General features: G+C 47.0%; 1 protein-coding gene across 11 annotated transcripts in view; it reads left to right on the top strand.

The window, feature by feature from the left end:
• LOC146869526 (stAR-related lipid transfer protein 3-like) overlaps nt 1-18425 on the top strand; it is a 138657-nt gene that overhangs the window by 113331 nt on the left and 6901 nt on the right. For all 11 annotated transcript variants that reach the window (XM_085603786.1, XM_085603763.1, XM_085603707.1 and 8 more), the window contains 4 exons: nt 1868-1963; nt 7813-7892; nt 12230-12334; nt 12482-12575. In XM_085603786.1, coding sequence (XP_085459912.1) covers nt 1868-1963; nt 7813-7892; nt 12230-12334; nt 12482-12575 — 375 coding nt within the window. The remainder of the gene's footprint in view (nt 1-1867; nt 1964-7812; nt 7893-12229; nt 12335-12481; nt 12576-18425) is intronic.

The following is an 18425-nucleotide window of genomic DNA, read 5'->3' as shown; positions in this document are numbered from 1 at the left end:
ACTATATGCTCCAGGGTTTCAGGAGACATACCGCACACTCTGCACATTACATCCTCTGACAGACGGCGCCAGATGGGCAGATCTTTTAGAAATTGCCAATCGCCCAGTCTGCCAGCCATAAAGCTGATTTTTAGGTGCAAGGAGTAAGTGCAAGATAGGTAGGATGCGGGGGATAACCGACCATACAAGGTCATTGTTGCCCAAGCATGTCTGCGTTTGGCAAATTGGGCTTTATCAATGATCAGGGACCTCATTCGAGTGCATTTCTTAATGCTAGTTTTAAATACTGATTTACTGGGGTTGAGGTCCCATAGTGCACCTGCAGACATTTCTTGGATCAAATCCTTAAAAAGACGACTGTAAGAGCTGCGTGGATTTTTCTGGGAGATATCCAACCAAATTAAGGACTCCAATGAGCCTGTATTTGCTTGTCTCAATTTGTGGCACAGGTTTAAATACATTCCAGTGGCTGAAATTTCATAGTTTAATAGACCCAATTCGAGTCTGATCTGTGCAGCAGAGGCTGATTTGGGCAAGTGGAGGATTTTTTTGTAGAGTTTCGTCACATGTTGGTTAAAAGAGGAGTTTAATTTCCCCCTAAAAATCTCAACACCATAAGTCAATGTAGGCCCTATTTTTGCTCTCATAACTTCCAGTAATGGGGACAAGCTTGGGCCAGACAAATTTCTTGAGAGCTTGCAACAATTCACCTGTAGGTTCATGGCTTTTACTGAAATGACCTTACGCTGTTTGTTGAAGTTGCCCCTGGAGTCAAAGTTTACCCCAAATATTTATCTTTCCATCTGAATGTTCCCTCTCGGTGACTTTGCTAAAGAAGCCAGCGCTGCTGAACTAACCTTAGAAAAGGTGAAGCGTTTGTCATCACTTACATTCGTCTGCAGGGCTCAGTGTTAAACTGTTTTGGGCACCGGCACTTAAAGTTTTTTGCTTGTTCTCTAGGCCAGAATGTGGTAGGCACTTCAGGTTTTCATTGTGTTCTATTTTTAAGCTACTTTGATGTACTAACATGCATTAACCTCCTTTTTCTTCTTAAAAGTTAAGAACTGACCAGACCTTAACATTATTAATGGTTGTCTGTGGTGTAAAACTGTTTCTGAGTTTTTAATCTGACACCACCTTTTGAAATAAGTCTTGAATGCAGTCCTTTGAGAGTCAATTGCTGAAAAGGAGCATTTGGTTATCCAGATGTGCACAGATGTTGTGGCATAAGAACACCACTGATAAAGAACATTCATTTCTACAATTAATTCCCTATTGCCTCCAACAGGCATTGAACCCCAAGAAAAGTCTTAAGCTTCTCTCCTGCTCTTGTCCATTCATGACCATACATTCTCAAAGCTCTCGCCCACTTGGGTCAGTTTTCCTCCTTTATTCTGTCTCCCATTCATGATTCTCTTGTTTGTGGTGACTATTTCATTCAAGTCTTCCTCCTCGCCCATTTTTGACTCCCCTCTCTGCAGTTTGATTTCTGTTCATGACTCTCTCCAAGTGTGCCTCTTCTTTCCCCCCCATGTGTGCCTCTTCCTTTCCCCCCATGTATGCCTCTTCTTTCCCCCCCATGTGTGCCTCTTCCTTTGCCCCATGTATGCCTCTTCCTTTCCCCCATGTATGCCACTTCCTTTCACCATGTATGCCTCTTGCCTGTCCCAGCTCTGCCCTATGCATGCCACTTTTCCCCAAGACTCTAGCCCACTCATGCATCTGTTACTTCTCAAACTCTCACTAATTGCTCTCTTCCTCCACAGGTTCTCTCTTATGCATGCTTGTTCTCCCTTTAAGCTGTGTACCACTTGAAACCTTCTTCTCCTCTAGGCTCTCTCAAATTCATGACTGTATTTCTTCCCAGGCTTTCATGCAGTGTACTGCTGAAGTGATCTACCAAGAGGTTATCCTACAGCCAGAGAAAATGACCCTGTGGAATAAAACCGTCTCTCTATGTCAGGTGTGTAACCCAGGAGTCAGTGCATCACTTCCTTTGTCTATTCCCATTGTGCATACCCTTCAAACCTGTCATCCTACCTGCCCCCGTAGAAATGGGGAAGGAAGGAAGACAATGTTGTACAAATTGCAGAAGGCCCCTAAAATTTCAGTTTTTAGTTGTGTCAGAATACAGTGCAACCAGGGAGAGAATTTGGCTACAGAAGACGCTCGTACACATATTGACATTAAAACTTGTGCCTTTTTCCAGTTTCATATTCAGCTTTGTATTGTCACTGTTCCATGTGGTCACTGATATAGTCAGTCCTCTGAACCTGGTAATCCCAGACCATCCTTGATTCCAGCATGCACCGTACACCTACGGTTCAATTACAGTGAATACATCATATTTCTAGGACACACTGCTGCCTCATCTTGGTGTGCCTGGCGCTGATGATCCAAGCATGGGCGAGACCCAAAGAGCAGAATAATGATCCATGTAAGTACAGGCCGAAGGCCCAGTCATGATCCATACAAATGTAGAAGAACAAGGGCACAACCATGGTTCTCTTAGGTACCGAAGACCCCATTTAATCTCTGCAAGTACAGGAGCCCAAAGACCCAGCCATGATCCTTTCAGGTATATGGGATCCCTAGACTATGCCTTACTCCCTGCAGGTACATGAGACCCAGCACTGATTCATAATCTTTGCAAGTACAGGAGACCCAGGACACAACCATAACCACTGCAAGTACAGGAGACACTGGGCCCAACTATAACCACTGCAAGTACAGGAGACCGGGGACCCAACCATAACCACTGCAAGTACAGGAGACCCAGGACCCAACCATAACCACTGCAAGTACAGGAGACCCAGGACCCAACCATAACCACTGCAAGTACAGGAGACTCGGGGCCCAACCATAACCACTGCAAGTACAGGAAACCCAGGACCCAACCATAACCACTGCAAGCACAGGAGACCCAGGATCCAACCATAACCACTGCAAGTACAGGAGACTCTGGGCCCAACCATAACCACTGCAAGTACAGGAGACCCGGTGCCCAACCATAACCTCTGCAAGTACAGGAGACCCGGGGCCCAACCATAACCACTGCAAGTACAGGAGACCCGTGGCCCAACCATAACCACTGCAAGTACAGGAGACCCGTGGCCCAACCATAACCACTGCAAGTACAGGAGACCCGGGACCCAACCATAACCACTGCAAGTACAGGAGACTCGGGACCCAACCATAACCACTGCAAGTACAGGAGACCCAGGACCCAACCATAACCACTGCAAGTACAGGAGACCCAGGACCCAACCATAACCACTGCAAGTACAGGAGACCCAGGACCCAACCATAACCACTGCAAGTACAGGAGACCCAGGACCCAACCATAACCACTGCAAGCACAGGAGACCCAGGACTCAATCCTAACCACTGCAAGTACAGGAGACCCAGGATCCAACTATAACCACTGCAAGTACAGGAGACTCAGGGCCCAACCATAACCACTGCAAGTACAGGAGACCCTGTGCCCAACCATAACCTCTGCAAGTACAACCCGGGGCCCAACCATAACCACTGCAAGTACAGGAGACCCGGGGCCCAACCATAACCACTGCAAGTACAGGAGACCCGGGGCCCAACCATAACCATTGCAAGTACAGGAGACCCGGGGCCCAACCATAACCACTGCAAGTACAGGAGACCCGTGGCCCAACCATAACCACTGCAAGTACAGGAGACCCAGGATCCAACCATAACCACTGCAAGTACAGGAGACTCGGGACCCAACCATAACCACTGCAAGTACAGGAGACCCAGGACCCAACCATAACCACTGCAAGTACAGGAGACCCAGGACCCAACCATAACCACTGCAAGTACAGGAGACCCAGGACCCAACCATAACCACTGCAAGTACAGAAGACCCAACCATGGTCCTTGCAATTGCAGGAGATCCAGGGCCCTATCATGACTCCTGCAAGTATAAGAGACCCCTGGTCCAAGCATGATCCTGCAAGGATAGGAGTCCCAGGGACAACCATGATCCTTGCCTGTATGGGACACCCTGGCTTAACCAGTCTGCCTCGTGCAGACACGCTCTGCAGTTCCAGGTAACCCAGGCAATTCTCCGATTGTGCCCTATCAGACATAGGCAATACAGAGCCTAAGTGCCTATTGCTCTAATGCGTACTCTATAGAGCTATAACTGACATAAGGTAATACAAATGGCCATTGGAATTGATGCCGCAACCGATTTTACCCTCGTAAATAATAGGTCCAGGGAAAGTCTCTCAGTAATGAGACGGAGGTGGAGGATATGTCGGGCCCACGCAGCACTGCGCTCTTTTGAGCTGGCAATCCTCACACTTATGGTTAACACTTTATATTTGCTATTGGCTTCTCCCAACACACACACAAATGTTATTGGGTTTTTTCCCTCCTTGAAGCATTTATCAAATGGTGGAATGCAAAATGGCGATAGCTCACTTTGTTGTATTTACGAAATCTATCGCATTGCATGTGTACTAGTGTGAGTTTTGAATTGTAAATGGTACTGGCTTTTATTATTATTATTTTTTTTAATCAAGTTAATCTAATGCATTAAAAATGTTAATACCCCAGAACGTGGAGCCGTCATCAAGTGACGGGAAGGAAGCCTTGGTGGTTCCTGGAGGATTGTGGCTGCCGCCTCCTTTCATTGGCTGATCTTGTTATGCCTCAATCAGGGAGAGGCGGCAACGAAGGTTGTTCTAAAAAATGATCTGGACCCCGTTTATGACCAGAGAACCCTTAATCTGATATCCCTCCCCAATGAGGTTGAGCCACCAAGTTAGTATCATGTTAACATGGTGGGGCAGACTGGCCGATGATGAAGTATGCCACAAATAGTGGCAGTGGCCTTTCAGTCCAAATCTATCTCCTTATTTTATTTCAGCCTTTTGTAACACATAGTTTTGTTGTGCCAGAAATGAGTACAGGAATATAGGCCTCGCCATAGCTGGGGTGTTATGTTGAAGGCTCCTGGTTTTCACTGATTTTTACATATAAATACAGACGGGAAACTGTTTTTCCTTTGTCTGTATTTATAAATAGAAACGGTAAAAAACGGATTCGGAAACTTGTACTGGGCGGCCAGGCTCCAGCCCAGGTTTGCCACTTCCCTCGGTCCGATTTAGATCTGTGGACGCACTCTGCCTGCCGCCAACCCCCTGCTGACCTTTCCTAATCCGTGCCTTTCACCTAATCCTTGTCGGATTCGTGTGTCAGTGTGGGCATAACAGCCCCCCTCAGCCAATGTAAGTGAAAGGGAGGGTGCACATCTATAAGGCGGAGCGACGGAGGGGGGTGGCCTTTTGTAGTGTAAACCTCGCTTTAAGTGGAGAGGTGAGCCTGAGTCACACTTCTCTGCGCCACCTTGAAACTCAGGTTTTGGGCTCTATATCTGGTGCGGGGGTCGTGGTTTAATTCCTTACTGGTGTGAAGGGAGAAATGACAGCTGGATGGGGCTAGTGCAGAGCCCCTCCACCTGCCGAATGCTGTGTCCCTCTGTTTATAATATGATGTTTAAACTTCTGACGTTTCGGAAGCATAAGCGCGCCTTCATTCTAAACCACCAGGGTATCAGAGTGCACTATTTCGAGATTGAGGTTTTTAGGTGCAGGGGGTGGGAGGCGAAGCAGGGTATCTAAGGGGAAGTCCACTAAATAGTAAATATCCAGAATGGGGTGCGAGATCGGCCTGTACTCCTGGCATGCAGTGGGTGGCGAACAATTACTGCTGGCTGCTTTTCTCTGAGTGGGATAGGAAACGTATAACTTTTTACAGACACCGGTGGTCTATTTTGTCTTTGTTGTTTTGGAACGTTGCACGTTGTAGCTATTACATGACGTCATTCTCAGTGTTGTACTGAAGCTTGTTTTAAAACCGAAGTATAGGAGCTCCTAGGAAGCACACAACAGTGGATCACAACTTGTCCTATGTCATCGATCCTGCTTTGTATAGCAATAATTACACACGTCATGAAACGTGCAGCACGACTGGCGTCGGGCTGCAAAGGGAAACGGCTGATCTGGTCCTCACGAGCGCTCTGGCTCTAGAGCTTGAACATGGGCTTGTACTACAATGGCAAAGTGTTCAGATGAATGTAATAAGTAACCTTAATTTGGCATATATAGATACATTTATAAATCTATAACAACCGAGTGCATTGGCTATTTAAATAAATGTGAAAAAATACTAGCTGCAGCCTCTTCTTTTGCTTGCTATAAAAATAAATGTGTAAAAATACACATAAAATGAGCAAAAAATAAATATGGATAAATACAGACGGAAATGTTAAAAAAATAGATGCCATAACACCGGGAGCCGTAGTTATGTTTCATGTGTCGAGGATGTAGGGCAAGCAGGCCTCTGGCTCCCTTATTGGGATTTATTTTATTTTGATAAGTCATTGCCACAGGTTTCCCATATCCCCCAAACTCCAGACAATGCTGTAATGTGCCTAATAAAAAAAAGATGGCTGGAATTCAAAACCCAGAGCTTATGGCTACATGGATAAAACTAGGTCCCTGCCAATCACATCGTGCCCTTTGTTGAGTGAAAGCAGAACTCTGAGACCGAACCCTCAGACATGTCGAGTGCCTGTGAACACACTCCGCGCTTGGACCATTGGATCACACTTGATCTGCTCATTGGGCAGACAGACGGCTGCCAAGGAGTTCCGCAGCTCTCGAATCTTTTTTCTTAAAGGATTTGCCGGACCCGGATATGATTGAAGCTAGACTTGCAGCCTCCTTCCTGCTGCTCAGCAACTTATTGGACAGGTCAGTGCATATTCCATTAATGAGAAATGAGCCAAAACCATAGCCTTTGCTAGTAGATCCCAGTTTTTAACACTGAGCCACAAACCCAGAGGTATCTGTTTATCCGAGTTTGGCGTCAGACCGCACAGATCTTCATTTACGGATGTCCGCTCACATGTCAACGCTATTTCTCAGGTGTTGCGTGTAGAGGGGAGGTTTCTTTTCTGGGTGAATCTTCAGTTCCGCCAAATAGCTCCCTACAGCTGTTGCTGAAAAGGAATATACACCAGACAGACAGCATCATGTGCTGAGAGAAAGGCCCTCTGGTATGAGCCAAGAGGTGATTGATTTCAACCAGCCACCTGCAGAAGGGAACAGACCCAGGGTCTATTGTACACAAGAGGTCCTATAGATAGCAGCACTATGAGCCCAATCTAAAAATGGTCATGGTCGCGAGGGAGCTGAATCCCGCCCCTTCTTTCTAAGTGATGAGTGAGCATCTCTTCCTTGCCAAGGGAGCCTCAGTTGAATGAAGTATGTGCCATATGGCCGTACCCAGGGGTGAGGGGTAACGTTTACCATTTTAGGGAGCTACCTCCTTATGACTGATGTGATGGTGCAGGACACGGCGGAGCCGGGCAGCTTACAGCTGTGCCCACCCAGCCCATGGAATCGAGTTGTACATGTCTGAGCTGGGGACAGGCGGCTCACAGCAGAGAACTTGTAGCAGTAGACTGATCATTTACTATAGCAGGGCAGCACACAAGAAACACCAACCTAGCATTCGATAAGTGATGCCAACTTGTTAAATGGCCTACAACTTAACACAATATTTATGTATTTAAGGGTGGGCCGCTGCGGTGTGTGATAGGATGTTCTAAAGTAGTTTCAACGCAGTTTACTATGGCAGTGCGTACTGCCAACCGGGCTCAAATCCACCGGCTGCAAGACCAACGTTTTTGACTTCACGCAGATAGTTATTTGTGTATCGAGTACAGACCTACACGGGTCCCAGCATCCTAAATGTAACCTTTGTTTTGTTTTCTTAATGCAGGTCCTTCAAAGAGTGGATGATAATACACTGGTGACCTATGACGTGGCTTCAGGGGTTGCAGGAGGTGTCGTCTCTCCCAGGCATGTCTCTAAATATACTGCCAGGCTTGTGTCTTCTTGTGCACATATGTCAATACAATGCAGAATGTCTTTGTACCATGGTCTCTCAATGCTGAGGTGTTTTGACACAAGTCACGTAATAGGTTTCTGTGCCATCTGAGTGGCATGTCTTCAACAATTCCATTCAAGTGGGTTACCAGATTTGCACTGGACAATCTAGTATTCCCAAAGTATTAATTTACTCCTCCTCCTCCTACACCTTTATTATTGATGAATATACAGCTCTCCAGGTTCATCTTCATTGCGTTGAACACATTGAGTACATGTCATTATTGGTCTTCTTTACCAGAAGCATCAATGCGGGGCGCAGCGACCTGTCTGTTATCCGCTGTAGAGGGGCATAATCGTTCAAGCGACTCCGTTGAACAGCCAGGTCTTGAGTGCTCGCCAGAAGTCCAGTAAGTGGGTGGAGGTCCGGAGCTGCAGAGGGAGGTCCTTCAATGTTTTTGCTGTGAGGTAGGTTGAGCGTCCTCCACTGTTGCTTTGGTGGCTACAGGCAGTGTGGGCGAGTGAGAGGGAGGCAGAGCATAGTTGTCTGGTAGGCTGGTGGAAGTTCAGGCGAGGGTTGATGTAGGGTTGTCCTTGGTTGTGCAATCTTTTGTAGACTTGGATCATCAGCTTGAATTGGCATCTCTTCTGCATGCGGAGCCTGTAGAATTTTCTACGGTGGGGGGTCATGTGGGTCCATTTGTGGAGGTCAAGGATGAGTCTTGCAGCGGAGTTCTGTATGGTCTGGAGTACCTGCACAAGGTGTTTGGTGTTCCTAGCGTAGAGTACGTTGCCATAGTCTAATCAGGTGGTGATTAGGGCCCGAGTGACCGTATGCCTGGTGTTCAGGGGGAGCCATTTGAAGACTTTTCAAAACATGTGAAGTGTGTGAAAGCAGGCGGTAACAACTTCGTTGATCTGGGACTTCATGACCAGTTTGCTCTCCAGGATTATATGGAGGTTTCTGGTGTGGTCGGTCGGTTTGGGTGATGGTCCTAGTTCTGAGGGCCACCAGGAGTCATTCCAAGGGTTGGTGTTGCCGAAGATCATCATTTCCATTTTGTCCATCTACAACTGGCGTGATGCTTACAGATTCTGATGTGAGTTCGGAGGCTGGATATCACCGAGATCTGCCACATCCATTTAATGGGTTTTATACTGTTAAAACCTAAGCAGGCTGCAAGTTTGTTCCAACTCTGTAAGTCTTGTATTTCTTGACGGTGTCTAGGCTTGCCCAATCGTTTTTGTCTAAGCATATATACGATTCACCAACAATTTGTCATTGGTGCTCACTTGAAGAAGACCGCATTCAAAGATGGCAGTGTCCAATACTGTGTTTAAAATGTCTCCTAAGGATCACCCCTTCATCGTAATCCAAAATCTCCCTGTTCATTTAGCAGTTGACACAGCAGCCATCTCCCTTTTCCCAATTTTAAACGAGGTTGAAATGTTAGAGAATCAAGAAAAGACAATGATCCAGAATACTTCTCTTTCCCGAAGACTAATTATGTCTTGTTTATCCGGTTATAACCTTGAAAACATACTTGTTCAGCATTGACTACATTGAAGAACGGCTTCCTTCTGAGACCATTTGTCTTCTGGACTTCAGCAGCCAAGGAGTCTGCGTTGCAGCAGCTGGAGATCAACAGAGGCCTGACAGGCAGAGCTGTGAATCCCAGAGTACATTCGCTGCAAGCTAGCAAAATTCGGTTGATCAACATTCACATGCGTTTTTATGATCTCTGCAATACAGCCTTCACAAAGCTCTGTACTTAGCCTCCACTGGCACAAACGGCATCGACAACAGACGCCACCCAGCTCTACGGGGCCGCACACTGCCATGGGCGAATTACTCATTGTTTGTGTCCGTCCAAGAAATAATCTACTAAAGTAAGATCCTTTGTTCCCTTTTTCAGGGAAAACTTATTCTAGATCTCCGACATCCTAGCCATTTCTGAACTGATCCGAAGAGAGATCGCTTCATTCCGTGTGTCCGCCGACTGTTATCTATACAAGTAGGTGATTCACCTTTCGTGCAGAGTTTCGTCTTGAGGGTTAAAGCAGTGTTTAAGCGGAGAGCCTGAGCTGGGGTGTCCTCTAGTAGATCCGTTTGCGACAAAGGACAGTCATCAAGATTTTCCCTTCTCTTGTACGGAAACAGGAGAGAATTCCATACGAGGGTTGTCTTTAACTGAATTATTGGGTGAGGTGAATTCCATTATGCCTTTCATTATATTCCTTTGGTTCACGAGAATTTTAAAGTCAACGCATCAGACAACTTGGACATGGTCCTCATAGCTTCATTCAGCTGCAACTGCAAGAATCATGGGAGGTTGTACGATGATTGCGGAATTTTTATCTGCATGCTACTCAGTTAGCCCACATAACCACTCACCGTGAAACCGTCCTTAGGACTAGGGGTGGGCGGAATTTGCGAAATCCACTTTCGCAAATTATCGCGAAAATGTTAAAAATTATCGCAAACACGCGGAAATATCGCGAAGATGCGGAAGTTTTTTTCCCGCATGTTCGCGAGATTTTCTCCATGGTTGCGGCTCGCCAACTTACCCATGTGGTTGCTCGCGGGCGCAGCCATCTTGTTTTCAGTTGTCTCGCGGTGCATGATCGCGAGAAGAAAGACGTCATCGCGCGACGCATGACGTCACTGCGGGCGAGAACTGTCGCGAGACAGCGCAAAAAGCTAAAAGCAATACAACATCTCATGGAGAACGCGACCGGATCAAGAAAACTTGTCGGCGAACGCAGGGATTCAGGTAAGGCGATTGCGCGCGCACGAATGTATTATTTTACAGCGCGAGCAAGAAACCAATTATCGCCAAGCTGCGGAATGCAGAAATTTTGACATTTTCGCGCTCTCCGCGGAACGCGAAAACGTCAAATTATCGCAATTTCCACGAACGGAACGAAATTTTCGCCCAGGCCTACTTAGGACAAATCTATTTCTTGTATTAAACATCAAATAAATCCAGTCTGCAGCTTTAATCATCTTGTACTTTGGAACAAGCAGGTTAGTCTGCCCATTCATTTAAGGTATTTGCAAACAGGTAGATGTCAGGTTACAAAACTATTAAACTTTACATTTTAACCCAATTTTGCACTGTATTATGGCATCAGAAGGCGTTGATTGGCTCTGGAAAGCTCTCATGTGAGATCAGGTCTCATATGTAGGCTTGCAGGGGTGGAAGAACAGCAGCTGATGAACACTGTGGCAAGTACCCCACACATGGGCATAGAGATTCAAAGACATGGGGAGAGGCCTGATTACGGTTGGGCGTGAGGGGCCGGCGCAAGTCGATGGTGCTTTGGAGAGAGACTACTATGGGGAGGCTTGAGAGTTTAAGAGAAACTGGCTGTTTCGCTGAAATGAAATGTTGAAGGTGGTTTCTGTCGCTTAGATAGTTTAATTGATGGGGTTCCTCATGGCTCATCTCTGTGCGTACCCTGTTTAATCTATATCTTGCCTTCTTTGACATTTTCAAGTGTAGATGTTGTCCAATGCTACGCTAATGATAGACACCCTTGTGTGTGCTGTGTTCTTGGACCCCCCACACCAGATATAGATCATGCGCATTTACTTGCAGGCGTTCAGCCCTCCATAACCGTTATCTTCAACTTAGCAACTCCAAATAGGATGCTTCTATTTGCCCACAAAGGCAGACCTCAAGCAGCCATACCAACTCAGAAAATCTTTGGTGTGGACTTGCAGCCTACAAATAGAGTTAAAAAAACTGAGCTTCTCTTACGCCAGGGGTCAGCTCGGTAGCAGCGTACTGCTAGTTTCAGTTTATGAAATGACATGCAAGCTTTCTGCTTCTTTCTGGGGAAAGAAACACAGGCTTTAGTTGACTGTGTAGCAATAAATCCCTCTTTGGACTCCTGCACTTCCCTCTATTGCACAATACCTAAAACTTTGCCAAGTCCTCCAATTCTGAGCTGTATCTGGCTTACATACAAAGGTTCGCATAATTGATACAGAAAAGTAAATATCTTTTCACAGTCCTGATTACCCGTCGGTTCTTGGAGTGGATTTCCTGTTCAGCAGACAATTGTCTGGGAAGACGCTTCTGCTGGACAGGAAGCTCTTCTCTACACTGACCATTTTCAGGAAAAACTTCAGAGTAATATTGTTTGGCTAGACAGTGCTTCCAACCAGCGCCAAGAGACCTAGCAAGTAGTGTCCACATCATAAGTGCAGTCAGTCATTTTGCTCCGCCCTCTACTTTGTTGAACTAATTGATTTCCTGCACCCTGCTCTGGTCATTCAGTCTATGCTGCTTTTCCTTATTTAGGGATTTTGTGAATGTTCGCCGGATTGAGAGAGGAAAGGATCGCTATATTTCCTCAGGGATGTCTGTCTCTCATGCAGCCAGGCCTCCACATCCCAAATACGTGCGGTAAGCATTTTTCTCAATCTTGTGGGTGGGATATTTCTTCAGAATTTGAAGTGTGTGTGGGCACATGCAAGTGTACACACAACCACTGGATGTCTTCATGTAGCTTCTTACCATTGTGCATGTTCATTTATGTCCTCTTTCTGTCAGTGGAGAAAACGGTCCTGGTGCTTTTGTGGTCTTGAAGTCTTCCCGGAATCCAACAGTGTGTACAGTCATCTGGGTCCTCAACACTGACCTCAAGGTAATTTGGATAGTTCATGCCCTTCATTAACCTCCTAGACCGTGGGGTGTCACCCCTGCTCTGGCTTTTACTCTTTCCCCCTCACCCAGAATCTAGCTCCTGCTTCTGCAGCCGCCACTCGCCTCCATGCTCCTCTTCCGCCTTCATTCCCCTTGCATGTCCCCCACCATCTCTATTCGACTGTCTGTTCAGGCTTCCATCACCACTACCTTCTCCAGCCTCTACCTGGGACTACATCTTTCATCATCCTCTGCCAACCTGCAGTCTCCATGTTCTGCCTCCACTCCCCTGGTCCCATCCACTTTCACCCTTCTCCATCCTCCACTGATCTCCTGCACATTCTATGGCAAGGTGTCCACTTTGCTCATGCTCCTTCTTCATCCCCCACTTAGTTCTGCACCCCACTACAATATTATTGCTGTTATCTGGCACTGCTCATGACGCATCCACCCTGTACATCAGTGCAGCTTGCCTCCCTCCTTGTCTCAATGCTGAATTTGCCTGGTACGTTGACTTAGCCCTCTCTAGTCTTTGCTGCAGTTAGCTGGTGCAAGACTCCTATTCAATGTCATCACGAGCTGTGCATGAGTTTGACCAGGTCAACTAATACCACTCTTCTGCAACCCACTGTTTACTTCTAAATACTCTGCATGGAGAGGGAACTGACAGGCATGTCTGTGCTCCCTGATCACAGTGGAAGATCAGATTCCCAGAGTTAAAGTTGATAATCTAATTCACTCCCATGTGAGGATCACAATACAGAATATCTGTTCCTGTCTAGAGAGCGCATCGGCTGTCCGTCCTTTTGCTCCCAGTGACACAAGTGTGGTGGATGCAAATAACAATGCCCAGTTAAGGTTATTACAGCAGCATTCTTGAGGGTCATCCTAACGCTTTAAGGGGGCACACAGGTAGACTGCTAAGAGGTTTGAGCAAAAGATAAAACAGCGCTCCAGAGGACTTCACTGGTGGAGTGAAGCTGAGGATTTTGTTCAGGGTTACATGTCTTTCTTTGAAAGCTCTCACTGAAAGTGTTGGGATTGGGTGTTAAGCAAAGCTAAGCTTTGTGCCCCCAATAGGTTTGTGCATTGGCTGTCTTCCTTCTAAATGTTCCAGCAGGAAAGTTGTAGGTTGCACAAACCTTATTCCATTGTATAACAAACATGTTACAAAAATTACCTAGTAGCTTTCCCTGCTCTCCTTAGCTGCCGCTGATTCACTGCAGGCAGCTACCAATGTTGAATGTTGTGTGCCCAATACTGAAACTCTTTATAGGTAGAGCAGGATGCGAAGTAAACGGCACACCAGTGTGTACCAGTATATCAAATCGATGAAAGCAGGGTACTGGATGTCAATGAAGAACGAGATTGGGAGTGAAGTATTGGTGACGTTTGTGCTTTGGAATGTCTGAAACAAACATGGCGATGGATGGATGGATGAATGGAGGGCTTGAATTAATTTCCGCCACCGGCGGTTGCTCGGTGCTGTATTGCAGCCTCTACGCCACGCAAGGTAGGCCTACGGTGGCATGTGGAATGCTTGTAGAAAACAGTGCAAATCCCAGTAATCAGAAGAGAGTATTTGTTGGACCTTGTGTTATTTTTCAACTAGACAAACTCACAAGTGAATGGAGGCCTTGGTGAAGCCAATGGGGTTGTACAAAACTCACAAGTGAATGGAGGCCTTGGTGAAGCCAGTGGAGTTGTACACCTTGAATAGATGTAGCACACCTAAAAAAAGCAAAACAGTACTGACGAGACAGAAAAGGTGATGCTATCATTATAGATATATGGTTTTTAGGTCTTGCCTAGCGTAGCTGCGCACTTGCGCAGCTCGCTCGGCGAGATTTATTGCTAATGAGTACTTTCAGAGAAGGGCTTTAAGTCCCGCCTCTTATTTCCATTGGCTGGCATCACCGTTTATGGTAAACGGTGGCCTGCCATTGGAAATTAGGGTTTTTGGTGGACCCCCTTTGGCCTCCGGGCGGACTCGGTGGCCTGCTTTGCGTCTGTCGCAAAGCAGTTTCTTATCTTTATGGGGCCATGTGTTACAAACACATGGCCCCATAAAGATAAGAGATCAAGGCTTGTTCTTTCTTTACACTATGTTGTGAAGTCTTTGGGCGCTCTAGAAGTGTTTTGTTGTAGTGTAAAGCAGAAGGCACCGCTTTGTCAGTTCATCAATAATCGGCCCCCCCTTGCTTCTTCAGAAACCAACCTGGGACTGAGATGAAACAGACGAGATGAAATATAAGTTTCTTGGTTTGTAGCGCTGAAAAGTCAAGGTTTGCTTTGCGAAAGGCGAGTGGCGCCGTGCATTTCCTTCATGTCGGTGTTTCGGAGGTATCCGGGGTTAGATGCGATGCCTCTGTTAAACCCCTCTTAAGCGGGCTCTGCTTTGTGGCTTGGAAGTGTACATATAAAACCCAGTCTGGAGGGAAGAGTGCACACTGCTGCGCGGTGGGTCTTTGGCCGATTCATCCAATTAAACTTAAGGTTTTATGCAAGGTGGCATTTCTATTGATTATTTTAGGCAAAACCCGGCCCTTTGAAATGTTACTTCGGCCGGTGCAGAAGTCAGATCCGATCTTCTGTGTTGGCGGTGGTACTGTGAGGGGGGGGGGGCCCATGCTAATACCCACCTGAAACATGTCTGCACTTGAAACTTTCTAGCGATACCTCTCCTCCACCTCAAAGTTACGGACACGCATGTTTTCAAAGGACGCCACTAAAATAGCAGCGGGGAAATCTATACATACATTTCAACACTGTGATCTAGAAAAGCCGATTTTGAAAAGGGGGTATAGCAGTAAAATACACAATTAAGTAATCGGTTTGTCTCCGCCACAAAAATGTTATGTGATACGTGCATTGAACATAGTCAGCTTGCCTTTATAAAAGTCATGTTTGAAACTTCTACTTTATTTTCTGTGGAAAATAAAACAGGGTATTTAACGGGCACTTTATTGTACACAACGAAGCTTTCATTATCGAAGCCTGTGTTGTCGAAGGTATTTTAAAGGCACAAGTTCCACGGGGACGGACTGAGGTGTGTGTGTGTGTCTGTCTGTCTGTCTGTCATCCATCTATCCATCCATCCATCCATCCTCGTTACTAGTCGATCTCTACACCGGGCAGTCAATTGTCAAATTAGTTAATAAGTAATGATGCTATTCTCTTTAGCAATGAATTCCACAAAGGTACTCACTCCCCTGTACAATTCTGCATAATTTGGAGGGTTTAAGTTTGCGGCCAAGTGCCGGGCTCCACCGCGCCCGCAAGCCTTTAAAAACAAAACCAACTTGAAACTGAACATAAGAAGGCGTCATAGTGAAACACTTGACAGGAGCCGAGGGGCCCACAGTGCAAAACTTGTGCTACACATAGAGAAGGTCTGTTTATACAGTGTGTATAGGTATGTGCACGCGATATCTGATAAGTGTGAGTATGTGCACATGGTCACACGGGTGCGCACGCTAGGGATTTGTAGAATATACAACTAGAAGCAGACATTACAAAGTACAAGGTGTCATGCCACGGCAACGTTTTTATAGCGAGAGCTACTGCTAAGGACACAATTAGAGTAAAACTTCAAGGAATAAAGAAAGGATGGACAAAATCTACTCATTTGTTCAAGATTTTACTTTTACAATTGTAACAAACATTACCAACATTGACTTAATTAACATTTTTGACAATCAATCAATTCTTGTAGACTTCTCGAGCAACGCAGGTGAATCTAGACAGTGCTTGGAAGCTGTTTCTAAAAACAAATGTATCAGTTGATGTGAAACAAAAATCTTATTTCCACAAGGACATTTCTAGTTTACTGAATAAAAACCTTCTGTTCGTCTTTTCTCGTCGGATAAACTAAAAAGGGCCGGGTTCGTGGAATAAACCAGGTAGTGTCATGCTCCTGTGTCCAAACAAACCCCAACAAGATAAAAGAAACCTCGTTCACGACCAGTTGTTCCTTACAAAGGCTGAAAACTGCAAAAGGGACCACGCAGGCCGCCATTTTGTTTGGAATCGTTTAAATGGAAAGGTTAAGGTGGGAAACCAGAAACGAAACATCAAATCAGTCCTAATTCCTGCATTACAGTGATACCTGACGTATGAGAAACAATCTACCCCGAGAGCTCTTCGGCAAAATGAGAAGTCTGGAGATTCAGACTAGGCTCAAGGGCAGTTCATAATGTGAATAATAAACTGGAATGTATGGGTTCTTTGCATTTTATTTCTATCCAGCACAATCAACTCCTTACACGACGACATCCTGTTTAAATAACTGCACAGGTTGTGCAAAATTTAAATGTTTTCACACAGAGAGGGGAGACATGACTTACCCCCTTGGTAATGCACATTTGCATACAGTCTCCTCGTGGGATTGGACATGCATGTGTTTTATGTCACAGATTAACACACCCAAGGTCATCGCTTGATGAAAGCAGCGAGATTTCATCCCAAACCGGCGACATTAGAGGTAGAGATGTCACGGGAATAAATAGCTCGCTTTGAGGGTGCCTTTTTGGAGCTGCTTAATCGCCGATTCCAATTCCAAGGTGGAAATAGACCCCAGCCAGGTGCATCGAAATACATAATGGAACGAGGGCCCGTTCTGCCGCCTCGTGGCTTTTACGCCTTGATTGTTAGTTCCGATATCTTGAGCGGGAGCGCATCGCCGAGTTCAGAGAGCTCGCATTCGGTGCATAAGCCTTCTAACCTCACCATTCCCCATAGTACAGGCCACGCAGCCCCTATGCCGGCCGCGCCGAGCCACCCCGACTGCTACCGAGCCACCCCGAGACGCACCCACGGACCCTTCACCTGCCAAGCCTGCAAGTTCACCTGCCTCCGGACCTGCACTGCACCCGCCAAACCCAGCACCAGCAACAACCAGCTCAAGTGTATCCTGCTCAACACCCGCTCCGTCCACAGGCACGCCGTCAAACTCTGGAACCTCCTGGACACAACTTCACCAGACGTCGCCTTCCTCACAGAGACCTGGATGAACGCCTCCTCAGCCCCCGACATCGCCATAGCCATCCCGGACGGCTACAAGATCACACTGAGGGACCGCGTCAACCAAACTGGAGGAGGCATCGCCATCGTCCACAAAAACACCCTCCGCATCACGACCAACTCCGACAACAGCCTCACCGACGCCGAACACCTCCACTTCCAGATACACACCGACCCCAAGACCACCCTCAGAGGCACCCTCATCTACAGTCCCCCGGGACCACGCACACAATTCAGCGAAGCAATCGCAGACTTCGTCAGCCCGCACGCACTCACCTCATCGGACTACATCTTCCTTGGAGACCTCAACTTCCACTTGGAAAACGACAAGGACCGCAACGCCGCCGCCCTGCTGGACAACCTCGCCAACCTCGGACTCAAGCAACTGGTCAACACACCCACCCACTACGCCGGCCACAGGCTTGACCCCATCTTCTCCTCCAGCAAGCACATCTCCTTCAGCCACTCCACCGGACTACACTGGACAGACCACAGCTGCGTCCACTTCACCTTCAGGAGAACAACGATCCACCACCACCCGCAACAGGCCACCCGCAGAAGCTGGAGCAAGATCACCTCCGACCAGCTCACCAACGCCCTCAGCCGGAACCCACCCACCAACACAACGGACCCCAACGAAGCAGCCCGCAACCTCACACAGTGGCTCACCAGCTGCGCCAATGACCTCGCACCACTGAGGAATCCTCCCAGCAGACCCGGCAGCAGGAGAACCCAGTGGTTCACCGACGACCTCAAGAACTCCAAGAAAACCTGCCGCACCCTCGAGAAAACCTGGCGCCACAACCCGACAGCAGACAACATGATAGCC

The sequence above is a fragment of the Triturus cristatus genome, chromosome 1_1, assembly GCF_964204655.1.
Source record: "Triturus cristatus chromosome 1_1, aTriCri1.1, whole genome shotgun sequence".
Classification (NCBI taxonomy): Eukaryota; Metazoa; Chordata; class Amphibia; order Caudata; family Salamandridae; genus Triturus; species Triturus cristatus.
This window is presented reverse-complemented; position numbering and strand designations above follow the sequence as displayed.